This window comes from Chionomys nivalis, chromosome 21, assembly GCF_950005125.1.
Source record: "Chionomys nivalis chromosome 21, mChiNiv1.1, whole genome shotgun sequence".
NCBI classification, from domain to species: Eukaryota; Metazoa; Chordata; class Mammalia; order Rodentia; family Cricetidae; genus Chionomys; species Chionomys nivalis.
The window spans coordinates 9,633,280-9,652,752 of record NC_080106.1 but is presented as its reverse complement, the minus strand read 5'-3'; the positions used below and the strand labels follow the sequence as shown (position 1 = coordinate 9,652,752).

The window sequence follows — 19,473 nt, the reverse complement described above, 5'->3', positions numbered from 1 at the left end:
ACTCACAGAGATCCACCTGCCTCTGCCTCCCAAGTGCTGGGATTAAAGGCGTGCGCCACCACCGTCCGGCAGTCCAGGCTTTTCTGAACCAGCCTTGTTCTGTTTTCTTGAAAGAGTATAAAATACACATACACATAAAATCTGTCATTTTTATTTTTTTAATTTAAAAATGGTATTTGTTTATTGAGTGTGTGTGCATGTATGTAGGTATGTACATGCTAGGGTGCATGTGCAGAAGTCAGAGGACAACTTGCAGGACTCCATCTTTCCTTTTATCTTTGTAGATCCAAGCATGTGATTGAATTTAGGTTTTCAGACTTGGCACAAACACCTTTTCCCATGGAGTCATTTCACTGCCCCAGAATGGACCACTTTTTTTCCCCTTTTTTTTGTTTTGTTTTTCGAGTCAGGGTTTCATCTGTAGCTTTGGAGCCTGTCCTGGAACTCATTCTGTAGACCAGGCTGGCCTCGAACTCATGAAGATCCGCCTGCCTCTGCCTCCCAAGTGCTGGGGTTAAAGGCGTGCACCACCACCACCCGACTCAGAATGTCCTACTTTTAAAAAAATAGTTATTTAGTTATTTTTATGTGTATGTATTGTCTGCATGTGGGTTTGTGCCCATGATAGTATTGCTCAAGGAGGGCAGAGCAGCATCAGATCCGTAGAACTGGTGTTACAGATGGTTGTGATCCTGCAATGAGGGTGCTGGGAACCGAACTCGGGTCCTCTGCAAGAGCAGCAAGTGCTCTTTCTTAACTGCCGAGCCATCTCTCCAGCCCTCCAAACATTACCATCTTAAAGTACACAGCTGAGGGCATTTAGCGTATTGGTAGTGTTGTATGGCCAGTGCAACAATCTGATTCCAGAACATTCTCAACATCCTGTGTCCACGAGCAGTTGTGCCTCAGGCTTCTCCTCCAGCACTTATCGCTGCTTGGTGTCTTTGGACCTTCTCTTATTCTGGACATTTCTCACAGGTAGAATCCTGCAGCCACCTAGTGTTTGTGCCTGGACATTGTCAAGATCCATCCATTTGGTAGCATATATGTGAATATATTTACTGCATTTTTTTTTGAGACAATGATTTACAATGCAGCCTTGGACGACCTGAAATGTGCTCTATAGACCAGGTTGGCCTTGAACTCAGAGATCACCTCTCTCTGCCTCCCAAGTGCTGAGATTAAAGCCATGTACCAACATACCTGATTTTACTGCTATTTTTTTTTCAGTGTGCAAAGTGATGGTTTTGCTATAGCATTTTCTTTCTTTTTGGTTTTGAGATGGGTCTCACTGTGTAGGCCTGGCTGGTCTAGAACTCACAATGTAGCCCAGGCTAGTCAACCCTCTTATCGCTTGTATTATAGGCGTGCCATCACTATAACTCATTTTTGTGCTGGGGTTGGAAAAAGGCATGCAAGACCAGTGTTCTGCTAGTGAGCTACTTCCCAGCCCCTCACTGAGGGATCTAGGTAGGCACCTGCTCTACCTCTGGATTGTATATCCCATCCTCTGTCGAGCGTATTTTTCTTTTCGTACTTCTGCAAATGCCCTGCTTAGTATTCTGGGAACACTATGCACAAGGTTCTGCAGATGTGTGTGCAGAGGAGACAGCAGGTCACGTGCCCATTGGATGTCTAATGGTGAGAAAGCTGACTCCTTCATCCTCTGTGAGGAAGCACCATCAGTTTGGCTCTCTCACCCAGATGGCAGTGAGCTCTTCCGTGGTGGGTACAGGCAGACACTGTGGCCTAGAGTTCTGTGGCAGGGCTGACGTCTTGGCCTGAGTCACAGCAACCCACTGAGAGCCTTGTCTGAGACATTGCCCTGGGGGAGCTCTGCTCTGTTTCCCACCCCCAGATTGCAACTGTGGTATTTTCGGGCAGACACCCCCCTTTCCAGGCCATGGGGACATGATGATCCAGCCAGAAGGAAGGTTGCTTGGCTTCTAGTGCTGCGTCAGCTTAGGAAAAACCCACAAAATTGGGAGCAGGGGAGGCCTAATGAGGGATTTTGCAACTTTTGGACCATCATAAAAAAAAAAAAAGCCCGCATTTTCAATCCAATTTCTAGAATGTCTCATGTTTGGATGCTGAATGGCAACATTCCAGAAGAAAAGGCAGCCATGGTTCCATTTTGCTTGTAGGCCAGAGGTCCCAGAGCTAACCCTGTCCCAAAATTCTTTCAGGCAGGACAAATCGCACTTGCTCTTGAGGAGTGGGGCTGGCATTAAGCCTGTGTCTTCTGACCCTTCATGGAGTGGGCCTGGGACACCAGGCCAAAGAGATCATGTTTCAGCTGCAGGGAAAGGGGGTGGGCTGAGAGGAGCCGCTGACCACGCTAGGCTGAGCTCCGTATAGGTCCACAGACCTGGGTTGGGGATGGCCAGGGTGAAGGATCAGCTCAAATGAGGGTAGCTCAGGGTCTATCTTGCCGACATGGGTTGTACCACTAAGCAGCCACTACCTAGGAGCAAGTCATTAAGGAAATAGAGACCTTTGCCTGGGGTCTAGAATAAGTTGTGTTGCTACAGTAAGGGTACCCCAAAGACTCTGGGAATATGGGGTTTTCTGGAGCCCTGTACTTACGGGGGAAAGTGTAAAAGCATCAGGTAGAGTCATCTGTGCACCGCGCCATGCCCTGATTTCCTTTGCCAACTAAGGGCAAGCCCTCTACACCTCTGGCCTGTGCTGTGCCCAGCTGGGCAGTGGCCACTGTATGGTTTGCTCTGGTCTGATTTTATCCCCTAGCAAACAAAATTCATCAGTCTTCCTGAGTGGCAGGGAATAGGAAATGACTTGAAAATATAAATCTCTTCAAACACTCAAAGTATGTTCTAGGATTGGGCAGGTGGTAGAGGGATCAGCCAAACTCTGGAAGTGTTGGAGTCTGGGAAATGATGGGTTAAGGTGGGGTAAGGTGGACTGCGGATGCAATGACTCAGTTGGGAGAGCATTTGCCTAGAATGTATGGAGCCCCGGATTCCATTCCCTGTACTCCATAAACAGGACATGGTGGAACACACCTTTAATCTTAGTGCTAGACATGAAGGCAGGAGGATCATGAATTCAACATCATCCTTAACTACATAATGAGTTTGAGGCTAGCCTGGGCTATGTGAAGATCCTTCTGAAGCAAACAAATAATAGAACAAAACCAAAGGTGGGGAAGGAGGAGACAGCCAGGCTCTCTAGAAGAGCGATTCCCTCAGTGGAGTCCCCAGACCAGTAGCAACCCTTGTGACCTCAATAGAAACATAGGTGACCAGGTCCCACCCCAGACTTGAACCAGGGAGTGCAGTTGACATCTGTCTTGTCTGTTCTTGCCTTTGAAACAGGTACTGCTATGTAGCCCAGGCTGGCTTTGAATCTGCTAATCCTCCTGCCTCTGGAGGAGCTTGGTTATTGAAACCTTCTCGTGACCCCAAACCAAGAAGAAGGGTGTTTGGGGCTGGGGTTCCCTTAGCATTGCAGCATGTGGGAGGCCTGCTTTAGTAGCAACCAGTAAGCCAAAACCTAAACCTTTCTTGGGAAGCACGCCCCGCATGGTGGCGCTCCATGTGCAGGGCTGATTCCAGATGCTCTGGAACCCCAGCAAGTGTCACAAGGATCTTGGCATCCTTCCAGAGCATGCATAGTGGCTCTGTGTGCCAGGGACCTTGCTGGGTGCATCTACTTACCTGCTCTGAAGTCAGCCTTGCACCAGCCAAGTGCTGCTCCGGCTGCAGGACTGTGGAGATGGCTAAGTCAGCAAAGTGCTTGCTGCACAAGCCCAAGAACCCGAGTTCAACAACGCTGAGTGTGGTGGCGTGTGCCTGCAATCCTAGCACTGTGGCTTGCTGGCCAGTTAGCCTAGGTGAATCTGCAAGTCGCAGGCCAGTGGGAAACTGCGTTTCAAAAATGTAAATAAACAAATAAGGTGTATGACTCCTGAAGAGCATCCACACACGCACACTCACACACACACACAACACACACGCGCGTGCACACACATACTAGGCCTATCTGCAACGAGTAGCATCGTCACCACACACACGCACACAGCTTCCCCACACATCCTGGCGGTCCTCCACGGCTGAACATGCTATTTATTTCCAGGACCTTGGCAGCCTGGCGAGCAGCAAGAGATATTTTCATCAGGGCCTTGGCAATGTGGGACAAAGTGCCCTGCCAGCTAGGAGATGAACCCAGCCCTGTCTGGGTGAGGTTCTGTGCTGCCTGGCGGGCCCTTATCTGGACTCCTTCCTCTCCGTTTACTTTTCAGGGCTGTCAGGGCCAGTCCCAGCCTAAAGACCCTTGAGGGCCCAGGCTAGGGTGGGTGCGCTTCTCCCCTGTGTGCTGGTGAGGTTTTCGAGTGGTCATTCATGCCTCTTGTAATTCGTCTTTCAAACAGTCTGAGCAAACTTAAACAAACCCGGCTTTCATTGAAGCTCAACATCTAAGGGACGATGGGCCATTACTCATCTGCTGTCAGGTAAATCTCCTCCCAGATGAGGCCACAGAGTCCAGCCAGCCTATACAGAGGTCTCTCAGGGCCCTCCTGTCACCCCACCCCCAGGGTAACCATATCCAGACTTCTAATGGTGCAGGCCAGGTTTGAACTTCACATGAAGGAACTGTGTGTGCTTAATCCTCAGAGTCTGGCTGGCTTTGTGCCACACGCAAAGGTGAGGCATTGCTGGTCTGCTGCACACAGACAGGCTTCCAAAGTTAAGCCAGACCTCAGCCAGCACTTACTTCCTGCAGAGGCTCCTCTCTGCATTAGGCAGAAGCAGGACTCCTCACAGTGGCCTTCGAAGCTCCTGGCTGCCTGGCCCTGGCTGCCTATAACCTCACTTCTTTTCTGTGTTTGACTTTGGTCCATGCAGGTAGCACCGCCTCCACGCCTTCATCCTTCCTCCACCCCAAAGACAGGGGCCACCACCCTACCTCTTCAGGGCCTTTTCCAGCCTAGATCCTGGTACCAGTGTTGGCTGCATGTTACCTCCCTTCCTGGGGAGCCCTACAGAGGAGACTACATGTTCTGGTCCTTGCTCTGCCCTGCTGAAGTTGTTCTGCCTTCCTAGGGGCATTGCAGTCCTAGGGGCTGTGTGGCTAGTCCAGGTTGTAGCCTGCCTGTCTTTCAGAACAAAGTCCATCTGGGATTCAAATTCACCAAGAAGGAGCACAGAAAGAGATACAGTGGGCACTGATCAGACAGACATTGATTCGTGGGGCCTTTGCACTCATCCTGGCCCAGTATAGCTGTATTCCTAAGGAATAGAGTTGTGGAAAAGGCCCTCTGGGAGGGTAGGATTTGAATCCAGGCCTGACTCAGACATGTTTCCGGCACTGCTCATGACTCTGGCACCAGTCACTTCCTTTTTCTTGGAGATGGAGGGCTCTTTCTCTTCATCCAGAGTTTGATATGAAGTGTTGTTGTCAGGGAGACTGTCACACATCAGCAGAAGGAAGTCAGACCTAGGAGTTACGCATGCGTTATTATTTTAAGAATACCCTAATCTATTATCTGGGCGCTTAATTTGGCTTTTAAAAAAAACATTATCTTGACCTGCATTGATCATGCTTGGCTTCAGAGCAAAATAGTTCAAACATTTGTTGGCTAAGTCTTATTTATGTCCAGAATTAGTCCAGAATAATGTTTTAGGCCTTGAATCCCAATTACTGGGCAGACTGAGGTAGGAGGATTACAAGTTCAAGGCCAGCCTAGATGTCTTATTGGGAGCCTGGTTCAAAATGAGACGTGAAGAGAAGGCCAGGGATGTAGCTCCATGGTAGTTTGCCTGACAACCGTGAGAGAGGCCTTGAGCTTGTTTCCCAGCGCCACATAGACTCTCCATCAAGTTGGCTTAGCATCTTGTGTCTATTAAGCATCCAGATTTGTTCCACGAATCCTCTAAGGACTGTGTTCTTTCTGGGGGCACAGAGGACAGTATGCTGTGAGGCAGTGCACACTGCTGGCCGGCACCTGGGTGTGGAGAGCTCGGGTGGTGTGGGGGGTGGCCAGCAGGGCCGGAGCCAGCCTGTCATCTCCCTTGAGTCTGACCTCGATCCTGTCAAAAAGCACACAGGATCCAGTGAGGAGGGGGAGACACCACAGCCTGCTGTCTGCTGCTCACCCAGGCATCTGTAACGGGATGTTCTCGGCTTAGCCCTGGGATCACTGCTTGGAAGTGGGGCTGAGTGTCCCTCCTCCCAGCCACACTTCATTCCCGGGATTTCTGGGTGGTTTGTGGGTATGACTCTGATCCGTCCTTGGCTTCCTCCTCAGATGGAAGCTCTCTCTTTGTTAGATTTGAGGAGGAGCAGAGCCGGGGAAGCCCTGCCGCATGGGCTCAGTGGCTGTCCACTCAGGGCTCTGGGCTGAGGCATCGCATCCATGTGGGGCAGTGGGACAGAGTCGCTGCCTGGGTGAGACGGATAATGGGAGGCTGGAGTATAAGGAGTAAACTGGCCCTGCCCCTCAGGCCTCCCTATGACCGTGCCTGAGCTGTTACTGTCTTTAGCTTCCTCTTTTGTGAAATGGGCTCGTAAAATCAGTGACCCTGTCCATTGTGGCGATGATGACACATGAGATTCCAGAAATGAAGGAGCGTGCACCACTGGGCATCCCCACCTGTCACACCTCGGCCAGGTCATCACTGTGGTCATGCATTCACCAGTCTTCGGTGTGCCAGGACTGACCCATCAGTTCCTGAGAACTGACAATTTCCTGATAGTTTGCGAATCAGATAACACAACCTCCATGAAGGCTAATTCACACAGACTTGAAGAAGGCACATTTGAACCAAAGGCAGCAGAGTCTTACGGCTCAGGCTGTTTGGGCTGCCTCTCACTGTGCCCTGAGCTGGCGGATGGCCAGTGGGCAACTGTGGTGGTTTTTCTTACAGACACTGTCTTCAGTGACATCACGCGGATCAGGAGCTAGAAATTGGCCACACTGGCACATGTGCACCAAAGGGATGGGTGAGCGTCACAGAACAGGCCGTCCGCTTGAGTGTCTGACACGTAAGAAGCTTGCTGTGGGCAGCTAGCAGGAGAGGTGCGAAGTGCAGGCCCGGTACTGGGGACCCAGCTCCCAGACAGACAGAGAAGGGGGCTCTCAGATGCTGAGCTTCACATCTGTGCACAGTTGTCTGGGTGGTTCCCAGCCAGGCGGTGACACTGACCCTCTGGCCCGATGTCCCGGGACCTTTTCCCCAGAGAGTCATGTAGCTCAGGCTGAAGGCTATCCTGAGCTAATACCTGAGTCAAGAGTGCTGGGGCTTCTTTTCTCTCAAGCACGAGATGTTTGACAGGACTTTAAGGCTCCGTTTGGCTAAGGCAAAGGTAAGACTTTGAAATAACAGTTACAGGGAGACCTGTCCCCTCTTAGCCCTTGGTCCCAACTGCCCTCTTTTGTTTGTTTGTTTGAGAATGGGTCTCATGTAACCTAGGTTAGCCTCAAATTTACTATGTGGCCGAGGACGGCCTTGAACGTCTGATCTTCCTGCCTCTACCTCCTGAGTTGGGGGTGGAACCAAGAGGCTAGGAACCCTATTGGCTGAGTTGAGTCCCAAGCCCTAGTTCAAGCCTTTGAAAGCCTGTTGCATTGTATTTCCACTAGGGCTAACTCATTATGTCTATCACTCCACTCGAAGATGTGGGACTTAGAGAGCCTCCCTGTATATGTAGATGCATCCTGAGAAGCTGGATGCTTTGTCTGAGGCCACACAGCTGGTGGGGGGCAACGTCAGGGATTGAACCCAGGTTCTGTTTTCCTGGAAGCCCAGGATGCAGCCAACAGAGTCCACCGTGGACCACAGTCCTTATATGGCTCCTCTGATCCAGAACGAAGGAGGCATGCCCCTCCCCGTTCATTCCATAAATATTTATTGAGCAGAGATGTGTCAGACAGGCTCTGGGACTCGGTGGTGAGCAGGCTGACAGGTCTATGGAGTGATTAATTCCCACAAGGCTTTCCAGGAAGGGGAGCCCATGGTGAGCAGAAGTTCACTGGCGGGCTTGGCAGCGGGCATGCTGGGGTCAGGGGCTGGGCTGAAGGAACAGCGTGTGCAGAGGCCGGGCCAGCAGCTGGTGTCTTAGCTCTGACATCTTCTTGGCAGGCTTCCTCAAACACAGAGCAGCTGGGCCGCATGATGCAACAATCTTCCCCATCGGCCCCTCATTTCTGGACCAGGGGCTTTGCTGGCTTTTCAACAAAACCCGTCTGAATGGAATCAAGTGCCATCCGGGACTGGTGGGGTCACTGGAGGGCTAATACGACGGCAGCTGTGTTGTCCTCAAGCCTTGAGGTAGCTGGGTTTCCAGCCCTGGTTCCCCCTCCAACTGGCCACCCAGACTCCCAAGCCTGTTAATGCATACAGGACTTAGCTTTGTCTGCTGTAAAATGGGGCTGCAGACCTTCCGTCTGCAGTCATGGCCCAATGCATGCCCAGCCCTAGGAATGTAGGGATTCCGGCAGAGTTGATTTCACAACCCGAGTCTCACCATTGGCCCTGGAATCCTAAAGCACAGTCTAAGCTTCCTGTATCCCTCTTGCCTTGTTACTGTGGGAACTGGATGCTTTAGCTCCCTGGGGTTGTCTGAGTTCTGTAACTCTAGTAAAAGAGAGCGAGATCATGCAGAGATCCTCTTGGCTGTGTGGGCCTGCAGCCCCCAGGGGGCAGTCCGAGTTGGTGAGCAATAGAGTGTCGGAAGGTTGGTAGGGGGAGGCTCCTCTAGATATGGTGTTGAGGGTCAGAGGGATGGCTCAGTGTGTAAATGGATCCCTGTGCAAGCGTCAGTGGTCACTAGGACCACTGTAAAATTGGGGCAGGTGTGGCAGCCACTGTAATACCAGGACACAGGAGACAGAGGCAGAATCCCAGGCGCAAGCTGGCTTCACAGACTAGATGAAGCAGCGAGAGCCTCTGCCTCAACAGATAAGGTGCAGAGGGATTGAGGAAGACCTCTGACATCAACCTTTGCACATGCGTGGATACCTGTGGGCATGCATGCAAACATGTGGAGACATATACATGCACCCATGCACACTATGCAGAAAAGGAAAGAAGAGAAAAGAAAAGAGGTGAGGGTATTGACTTTGGTGAGGCCAGGGAGAAGCAGGTGAGAGAGAAGATACCGGGAATGTGAGCCTTATCCCAGACGCTGGGGGAGCTGGGGCCCCGTGCCCCACTGTGTCCAGCTGAAAGGCCGAGGGAATGAGGATGCGGCTGCAGCTGGAGAGGGCAGCTCACAGCATGTCAGGGACACAGCACAGATGGTACTGTGTGTGTGTTTGCCAAGGAGGGGCATGCCCTGGGCGAGTATCCCAGAGGCTTTCTCCATCTCCCTGGGGTGACACATTAGGAGCCTTTGGCTACAGAGTAACCACGTGCGCAGCCTCCCAGCATCCTTCCTAGGAGGCAGGATAGAATGCCAGAGCCCCAGAGCCAGGCCTTGCTGCTATGCTTTGGGGTGTCCCTGAGTGGGTACATTGGTATTTTCCACTCAAAGAAGAGCCCTTCTGGAGAGTGTCATGAAACAGGGTGACCACCCCTCTAGCCCCAGCTCCCGTCTCTGGCTGTCCAATGTTGGACAACCATCTTAACTCAAGCTCTGTCCCTTTTGTAGAATGGGAACCATAGGACCACAACTCTGGGTAATGGAGAGCCATGGCAGCCAGGGGCTCACACAGCAACTAGAGAAGGGCAGGACTCCTTCTAGAAGCTGCCAAGGTTCCTTGTCCAAATCAGCTCGTCGTTGCTCAGTTCTGGTGATCCAGGACAGCACGTGTGCCTCTTTCATAAAAGGTTTTGGGGCCCGTGCGAAGACTTAATAAGTGGGTAATGGTGCTTGCCTCCAAGCCTGATGACCTGTGTTTGATTCCTGGGGCCCACACTGACTACAGCGAGTTGCCATCTGACCTCCCTGTGCACCCCATGACAAGAACATGTCACACACAGGTGAAAATGGTAGAAAAGGTAGATATACATATGTAGTACCGAGGAATGGGCAGCAAGTGCTCTTAACTACGGAGCCATTTCTCCAGCCTCTTAATTTTTTATTTTGATACAAGATCTTGTCAAGCAGTGTAGGTTGGTCTTGAACTCAAAATACACTCCAGGCTGGCCTTGATCTCGTGATCTCTGGCCTTAGCCTTAGAATGCAGGAATATGCTACCACATCTGACCCTGACTCTAGTTTTGATGCAGCTGTTTGGGTAGTGGATGGGTAATGGTCCCCTCAGACTGGGATGTTGGGCATGTCCCTGTGTCCCATGCTTGTGGCTTACTGCTTTGACACCAAGCACCAAGGTCGTGGGGTCTCTTATCTTTCTCCCTCCCTCTTGTTCCTTACAGCTACAGCCCAGCAACAGCTGAGACACACCTCTTCCTGCCTCTGTATTGCCTGGTGTGTAGTTGCTCTGCTGTGGCCTGGTCTCACAATTCACATGTCAGTCATGGTGCCTGAAGCCAGGAGGCAGAGATGGAGCTGTGGGTGAAGCTGGCTCCTCCTGGGGTCCTCCTTGGCTTGCAGGTGGCACCATCTCTCTGTGTCCTTCCGTGTTTGTCCCTCTGTTTGTGTTTGTGTCCTGATCTCTTTTTTATTTATTTTATTTTGGTTTTTCAAGACAGGGTTTCTCTGTGTAACAGTCCTGGATGTTCTGGAATTCACTCTGCTGGCCAGGCTGGCCTCAAACTCACAGAGATCCACCTGCCTCTGCTTCCCGAGTGCTGGGATTAAAGGCATGCGCCACCACCACCCGGATCCATGCTGTATTTATTAAGACCAAAGCATAACCCTAGCGGGCTCCTTTTACCCGCTGTGTAATTCTCCACCCCATTTTCCCTTCCTTGTCACCAGTCTATTTACCATTCCCCTTGCTGATTGTACTTTGATTGTGTATGCCTCAGTTAGGCCTAGGTTTTCATCTGGTTGAGCAGAGTAGTGTCACATGGCAATCGATGCTTTGGGCCTCTGGGCCCTACCCTTTACACTACTCGAGCACAAAGGCAACACAGGTGGGGTATTACCACGGTACCAGGCTGGACAGGCAGTGACATGTCACTTTGACCTGACTCTGTGCAGGTGGAGATGCACCTATATAGTAGTGATTGACCTGAGAGGGTTTGGGCCCTCTGAATGTTCTACATTCCTGGTGGCTGGGCCATTGCACCCAGTGGGCCTTCCATGGTCCCCTATGGTGAGCTGGGCAGGCAGGCTTGACTCTGGTGTACTAGAGAGCAGCTGATGGGACCCTGGAGAGTTTCCAGGGTGGGAGGTGAGAACTGTGACTTTGTCAGGGCACCCTGACTCTGCCCTGCCTCCTGGGACAGCAGCAGCTCTCTCAGGAACTCTAGTTCACCTTCCACCCCCTCCCCGCCTCTGTTTACCCTGCTCCTGACAGTCCCAAGCCCATGGGACAGGTACATACCAGGCGTTTCTGTGTGAGCAAAGACTAGGGGAGACTTTGGCCAAAGGGACGGAGCCCTTCCTATGCTGGTTTGGTGGTGTTGGGCAGAGGTGACTTAGTTCTAACTTGCTCTCTCCTATTTCCTCTTTTCTTTCCAGAACTTTCTGGTACCCAGCCCTGCCTCAGGAGCCCAGGCTACCCTGTCCCCTTAGCGTGGCTGCAAGCGTGGGGTCATGAACTGTCTTCTAAATACTGTGGTCCCAATGGGGCTGGCTCTGCTGGTGTGTGGAGCACAGGCCTTTTTCCTCCCCAACACCACGAGCCTGGAGAAGCTGCTGAGCAAGTACCAGCAGGCCGAGCCACACTCCCGGGCACGCAGGGCCATCCCCTGGTCCGACCGCCAGGAGATCCTCATGCTGCACAACAAGCTGCGAGGTCAGGTATATCCCTCTGCCTCCAACATGGAGTATATGGTGAGTGCCCACAGGGATGATGGCAGGCAAAGGCTGGTGCGGTAGCTTATGATTTCTTGAGAGGTTTCATGTACTTACTATGTAATTGAGGATGAATCAACTTCTGATTGGTCCACATCCAACCTCTTAAGTATTGGGGTTACTGGTGTGCGTGACTCTCTTTCTGACAGCTTAGGCTGCCTCCAAACTCAATGTGAGTCAAGGATGACCTTGAACTTGATCTCCACCTCTCAAGTGCTAGGGTTGCAGGTGTCCACCAGCACGCCCAGTTTCTGCAGTGCTGGGGATGGAGCCCAGGGTTTTGTGCATGCTAAGCAAGCATTCTACCGACCAGCTCAGCTACAAGCACGCTACCTACGAAACCACACCCCTCCTCACCTGTGCTGTTCTGATGTTTCATTTCTCTCTCCTTCAGTGGTGTCAAGGTCCGGCTTCTCTCCCTCTTCAGCCCTGTTTCTGTCCTTGTCCCTCAGGTCCCAGTCCCACCTCCTCCATCAGCAGCCAATGACTTTCCTTTAGAGACCACTCTGGTACTAATGGGTCCTTCCTGGTCTTGAGGTCTGGAATGAGTGGCCAGCTATGTGGGCCCTGAGCAAGGCTACCTTTGGGGAACATGGTACAAACACCCATCTTTTCCCTTGGGAAATCTGGGCAGTCTTCCAAGATGTCAGCACGTGGGGTGGCTGTGTGCTTTTTTGGGGGTGTACAAACGTAAAAGGGCACCCTGGGTCCTGGGTTGTCTCCTTCTTCAGCTGCTCTGACGGATACTTGGTCTTTGCCAAGGATGACAGAAGCCACAGAGGTCTTTCTTCCTGAGCTCTTGCTGCAAGATGTTTGGGTAGCCAGGTGAAGTGGTCACTTGACCCTGAGTTCCAAGGTGGAAATGTCCCCCTTGACTGGTTTTCCGGAATCAGCGTGGGGATGGGTACGGGGAGAGGCTGGTCATGTCCCACAGGGTCTCTTGTTGCCCAATGGCCTAGATCCTCTACTTTGGTAGCTTTTAAAACTTAGAGATTAAAGCTCACTGTTTCCCAGGCACTGACCAGGGTGCCTGGGTACTACTCACACGTGGATGGGGTTCCAGAGATTGCTCAGAGAAGCTATGTTGCCGATGGTAGCTTCAGGCTATCCTCATACCCCCTTGCCAAGGCACAGACAGCTCCTGCTGGGGGACCATGTCCCAGCAGCACTCCCTGGGCAGGTGGATGGGGTAGTGTGTCTTCCACGAGAGGTGCCATCGAGAACTGGGTTGGAGGTGCGAGCATGGGGACCCGAGGGACCCTGGTGGGAACCTGGGGGAACAGGAAGCAGTAATCCCAAGCTGCACATGGGAAGCTAGACCCAGAGAAACTGATCTGGAAGGATCTGGCCCTTGACATCCATGGTGAGGCTGCCTGTCTCCACACCTGATGCTCAGAGCAGGTGTGCGGTGAACACAAGAGTATCGGGGGACCGGGCTCTCTTCCCTACCTTTCAGTCCTGCGTGCCTGAGGATTAGCTAACTATTGCACATATGATATGTGCTTGCCCTGAGGAAGACCTTGTACTCATGTGACTGCTGACCAGAGGTGACATTGTAACAAGGAGGTGGAGGGAACCCAGAAGGGGGATGAGGGACTCAAGGCAGTAACAGAAGCTAAAGGCTGAGGTGGTTGTCAGTGGGGTTAGGAAGAGTGAGCTTGTCGGCAGGGAAGGGTGTGAGGGAACAGAATGGCGAAACCTCACCACCTCCCACATCTTGTTCCCTAGAAAGGAAACAAGTGGGGTGCCTCTGAGGAGTTGCATGGTGCTTGGATTTCTGATTTTCCCCCCAACATATCATGGTGCTCCTGGAGAGTCATAGTGGGTCCCACAGACCTAAAGCCAGAGCCTAGCTCTAGAGTAGCTGGGTGTGTGGCTGTGACCCAGTAGCCTGGCTTCTCACAGCCTTGGCTCTCTTTTCTGTAAAATGAAATGAGGCAGGCAATCTCCAGGACCATGGCAGGAAGGCAAGGAGAGACTTGGATGCATCTAGGGCTCTCACCGAGGGTACGCGTGGGCTCTCAGCTCCTGAGGATGGCCCGAGGGTGACCAGGACGCTCACCTGCCCTCTCTGTGTCTGTCTGATTGCTGTCATTTGGCACCCCCTTCAGTTTCTCACTCACTCATGTTGAGAAGCTGGGCTCACAGGCCTCTGTTAGAGGCAGAGTCAGAACTCTGACAGCCATGGACTGAGCTTTCTGCTTCTCTCTCCTGACGTCTCTGCTATCTCTCTCCCCTACAGACTTGGGATGAAGAGCTGGAGAGGTCCGCGGCAGCGTGGGCACAGGAGTGCCTGTGGGAGCACGGGCCCGCCAGCCTCTTGGTGTCCATCGGGCAGAACCTGGCCGTGCACTGGGGCAGGTAAGAGCAGCCAGCACCCCAAGCTGCAGCATCCCCCCACTTGAGAGTGATCTGGCTGCTGCAGGGTGACCGGCACAGAGGGCTTGGCGTTTCTGTGTCTTGTCAAAATGTGGAGTGGTTGAGTACTTGCCTGGAAGGTTCGACGCTCTGGGTTCTGCCCCCAGCATCATGAACACACAAACCACTTAATGGGGCAACCTGTAGCTCTGACAGGCTCAGCTCTTTGTTTACGGCCTACTGCTTGGCCAGACAGCAACAAAATTCCAACTGCCGCCCAGACTGCCCCACCCTGGATGGTATCCCTTTCCTCCTATCAGCCCGTTTCCCTCTAGATTCATGGTGTCTCCTTGACCGAGAATGGCTTGCCCATCTCACAGACCCACATACAGCTTTTCTGTCCCCATGGTCCTCTTCTGAGGCCCTCCTGTCATCCCCCCAGGGGCCCTGGGACAGTGATGGGATCAGAGGCACAGACTGTCCCGTCCCTGATGGGTAGGTTTTTTTCCCCTCAGACATGCTGGCATGGGTACAGTATTCCTGTACAGACTCCCTTCTGCCCTAGCTCCTCATGGCACGTGCCTCCGAGGGGCTGACCAGGGTGGGAGGCTGTGTCCTGGGGACTTGCTGACCGCGGCTGCTGGTGCTGGGCCCAGGCAGTAATTGTTACAAGACCTCAAAGTGCTTGGCTGACCGCAGCGCTGTCACCGACGGTCATTCTCTGTAAACCACTCTGTTTACACTTGCTGGTGACCAAGGGACTGTGGGTTCATAGGCGAGTTATTCTTTTTCTTCCTGATGGAAACGAAACAGAACAGTGAGTGCCTGGTGGCTCATACCCAGAGTCCCAGTGCTCGGGAAGAGGAGGCAGGAGAACCTTGAGTTCAAGGCCAGCCTGGGGCAGTGGCCGCAGATCAATGGCCTCCCCACAGTGTCCTAGCTGTATGTCACTCTTCCGCCTCTCACTTAATGTCTGCCGGCCTTTGCCTCGGCTTCAAGTGAACCTATAACGCATGCCTACTGTCTTCCTCTCTGTCTCCTTGCAAATCCCCCCTGCTTGGCCCTGACCTACCCTGTTTCTGTCTTCCCTCCCTCCTTGTTTCTCCCTCTCTCTGGAGCCTCCCACATGTAATCACTATGGTTGAGCCACACCCCGCCCCTTTTCTCACTTTTTGAGTCAAGTTCTCACTGAATTGTCCAGTGAACTCACTCTGGAGCTTAGGCTGGCTTTGAATTTGACATCTTCCGACCTTAGCCTCTGGGGTAGCTGAGCTGGCAGGCCTGCCTGTAGCCCCTTGCTTGCCCTACACACATTCGTATCTTAAATCAAGGAGGTCTTGGCTGCAGTGTGTCTGAAGTCTTGTATTTCACCCATTGTGCTTGAAAATGAATATATAATTAAGGTGACATGGGTAAAACTTTCCTGCGCATGTAGGCAGCTTGGAGGCCACCCAAGATGGGGTAGTTTCAGGCAGGGGCTGCAGGGTTGGGCGCCTGGGTCCCAATCTATGGACCACCCACTGCTTCCGTCCCTATAGGTACCGCTCTCCTGGGTTCCACGTGCAGTCCTGGTATGACGAGGTGAAGGACTACACCTATCCCTACCCCCATGAGTGTAACCCGTGGTGCCCAGAGCGCTGCTCAGGTGCCATGTGCACCCACTACACACAGGTAATGTGGGTGCCCCAGACCTGGGGAGTGTGTCTGCTAAGGCAAATGCAGGAGTGCTTACTGCCTGAGGTCTTTCCTCTAATTTGGTGCTTCTCAGAGCACACTGGTTGGGTCCCGCTGTCTGTTCTGGCTGAGTTCACGGGAGGAGAAAATTGGAGTATTCTCTGGAAACTTCTATGGCAATTTACATGGCTGAGGTTTTCCACCATTGTGTGCATATAGCGTGTTATGAAAAGGCAGAGTGCACTCCCCCAGTGGATGGCTCTTCTCTGGCGCCCTGCCTATCAGAGTTGCCCTGGGACACCCTGCCCCTGAGCTGTAACACGGTGCTGTCTTTTCAGATGGTCTGGGCCACCACCAACAAGGTTGGCTGTGCTGTACACACCTGTCGGAGGATAAATGTCTGGGGAGACATCTGGGAGAACGCTGTGTATCTTGTCTGCAATTATTCGCCCAAGTAAGACGGTGTTGTCTGTGTTATACAAGCCAGTTGGGATGCATTTGTTTGTCGCGGGGGAACTAGCCTCAGCTGGTCTCAAGAGTGAAGCTTTAGTTATCTCGGTAACAAAGAGTCTAGGAATCCCTGCTTCCAGGTGAGGGAATGACTCCGAGAGTTAGCAAGGACTTGGGCCCTGTCTAAGGTCCTCATGGCCCCAAGGTGGCTGCAGAGTTCCAGCACTCTGCCCTCCCATACGATCCTACTTCACATAGCAGGAATGTAGGAATGGCTTGTCTCCTTTGGCATTTCCCCACAAAACATCATTGGCCAGAATTAGAAAAGGGGGACCACAATTACTCCAACTGGTTTTATGAGTCATCTCCCAAGGCCACTTGTCCAAGCGAGAGTAGCTGTTGTCTGGCTGGGGGAGGGGAGAGAGTGGAGAGAGAGGAGGGCGGGCAAGAGAGAGTAAAAGATAACAGGGGGGCGGGTGGTGGTGAGTAGTGCTGTTTTCTCTGAAATGGAGCCACAGACTGGCTGGTTTGTATCAGCTTTGACTTCCTTCCGGAAGGGGCCTGAGCATCCCTGCCACAGTGTGTCCCTCACCCAACAGCTCACTGCACAGATCTGTGCAGAGCACATGGTCACTTACCCATTGGCAGTCTGCGGTTTGAACAGTGATGCTGGCCGCCATCCTGGCACGGGCACAGGCGCTGTGGCAGGCTCTCTGGCATACTTACTTACTAGAGGGATAAAGCAGGTGGTGAGAGGAGGTGGAATGAGGTGGGGGTCAGGAGCTGTGGGCTTGGGAGGGGAAAAACAGTGGGAAAACCATGGCGCGTGGCTTTGGGGTGTTGGGGTAGTAGCTGCACAGCCACACCCCAGAAGGCTCTGGTCCCTCAGGCAATCCCTAGCACAGCTGAAGGTAGAAAGCGAGGGATAGCTTGGATTAAATATGTTTAAAAAAAGCCAGCAGCTCTGATCAGAAACGTAACTCTTGGGGCCAGTGGGATGGCCCAGCAGGTAAGGAGGCTTGCCCCCAAGCCTGATGTGACAACCTGAGTTTGATCCCCAGGACCCGAAGCAGAAGGAGAAAACCAGCTCTCACGTGCACACACAGATGCACACTAAATAAATAAAGAAATGTAAAAAGATTTTTAACAGAAATTAAACCTCCAGCTCCCCAGACACTCTCCTCTCTTCTTTCCTGGTAAAGGCACCGTATTGTCACGGTCTTCTGCTTAACCAGCCTTGGACCTGTAGTGACCACCTCACACCAGGGCCTAATGGCAGACACTTGTTCGTCCCTGTCTGTTTGGGAGGGACGTCTGAAATGGAGGCCTGGAGGCATTTATACTTGGCGTGTAGGCGTCCATCTTCCTGCCATGTGCCCACGTGGCCATGAGAGACAGCAGAAAGTGAGCATGCTCCTTGGGCCTCTTCTCATGAGGGTACTGGTCCCACTGGGGCAGAGCTCCACTCTCCTGATTTAATTAACTTTAATTACTTTCCTAAAGGCCCACGTTGGAGTGTGGCTGCAGGGTAGGTTGGGCTTCATTGTGACTGGGGAGGCATTGCCTGTCAGACCCACCCTTGGTCAGCTTGTTCGCCAGTCACCTTTGACTGCTGTAGAATGACCTTTTCCTTCAAGAGGTGCTCCCAGCCTTTGAGCTGGTCAGGCCACCATCATGGAACCAGGGAGGGAACAATGACCATGACCTGGGAATGGTGCAAGTCGAGCGTGGCTCTTGCCTCTAGGGCCTCATGTGGAAGGGAAGTGCCGTCTGCGAGCTGGTCAGAGGTTCTGGAGCCTGGATATCTGCTGCCTGGCCTGAGAGGCCAGCTAGCCTCTGTGAACTCTGGTGTTTGCCCTCATGGGCCTGAAAGCCTGGAGGTCTGGCCTATGGTTGAGGAAACAGAATCAGTGTACTGTGGAGAACTGGTCTTGGGGAGCAGAACAAACCCCTGTGGGGCCTCAGTTTCCTGAGGAGATCGAGCTCTCCCATGAACAGTGAGGGAGTGTGTTTCAGTCCCTGCTTGATGTCCTACTGGGGTTCATCTCAGTGTCCCCCACTGTGTCCCCAGCACAAATACTTACAGGGTTAGAACTGTGGGGTCGACACCAATGCCCAGAGGTTGTTGCAGCTGTCTTTGTGGATCTGTAGAGAGGAGGGTGTACTGAGAAAGTGGCAGAGAAAGAGGCAAGACCCCTCCCCAGTGTGGGCCACTTCCCTCCCTGACTCAGTGATGTCATCACTCTTCGGCCATTGGAGTGGACCACAGAGTACACAGAGGAGCCTGTGAGGTCTCTCTGTGGCTCTGACAGGAGCCCCTGCCTCCCTCGAAAGCAACCACAGACCACCCTGATGGGCCGCTTTGCTTTATAGACATTATCAAGAGCCTTGGTCAAGGACTGTTCTGGTGGCTACCCACTGTATGATTAATGAGCCATGGCTCAGGGTAGGGGACAATGTCTGAGGTCGCTCAGATGGGTTTGGGGTTGCATATGTCACCCAGGGAACCATTCCTTAAGCAGGTACTCAGTGACAGGGTCTCATCATGGTGCCCAGAGCCCCCTGGCTGACTGGCACTGGAGGGGGAGGCCACAGAGCTGCCATTCCTGTACCAGGACTGTGTTCTTCTCCCAACAACAGGGACTCTGTTTAAGGTTCCCTAATGGGCCCCTGGGCCTAAAGGATGGGGCTCATGGTGTTTCTGGTCTGTCTCCAGGGGAAACTGGATTGGTGAGGCCCCCTACAAGCATGGTCGTCCCTGCTCCGAGTGCCCACCCACCTATGGAGGTGGCTGCCGGAACAACCTATGCTACCAAGGTAGGTGACTCGGGGACTCCAACCCTGGTGTGGGTTCCAACCCTTGGAGCCGCAGGTGGTGATGGCTAAGATGGAAATGGAGTCAGATTCAGACCCAGCCCTGCAGCCACTCCCGCCACTCTTTAGGTCCACACCCCTCTGCTCTCCGCACTCGGTCCCTGCCACCTGCTGACCCCACTGTCCTGAGATGCCCCTCCCCCAGGTAGCTCCTTGGCCTGGCCCGAGTGGACAGTGGGTATGACCTTGGACTCAGACACCCTCCACACCTTCCTCAGCATGTCTGCT

At 52.8% G+C, this 19,473-nt stretch overlaps 1 protein-coding gene across 1 annotated transcript in view; it reads left to right on the top strand.

Annotated features, from left to right (window-relative positions):
• Positions 1 to 19,473, top strand: part of Crispld2 (cysteine rich secretory protein LCCL domain containing 2) — a 54,742-nt gene that overhangs the window by 2,837 nt on the left and 32,432 nt on the right. Inside the window, exons 2-6 of the mRNA XM_057754350.1 lie at positions 11,554 to 11,868; positions 14,132 to 14,250; positions 15,786 to 15,918; positions 16,260 to 16,375; positions 19,088 to 19,188. Of these exons, the coding sequence (XP_057610333.1) occupies positions 11,629 to 11,868; positions 14,132 to 14,250; positions 15,786 to 15,918; positions 16,260 to 16,375; positions 19,088 to 19,188 (709 nt within the window). The 5' untranslated portion in view covers positions 11,554 to 11,628. The remainder of the gene's footprint in view (positions 1 to 11,553; positions 11,869 to 14,131; positions 14,251 to 15,785; positions 15,919 to 16,259; positions 16,376 to 19,087; positions 19,189 to 19,473) is intronic.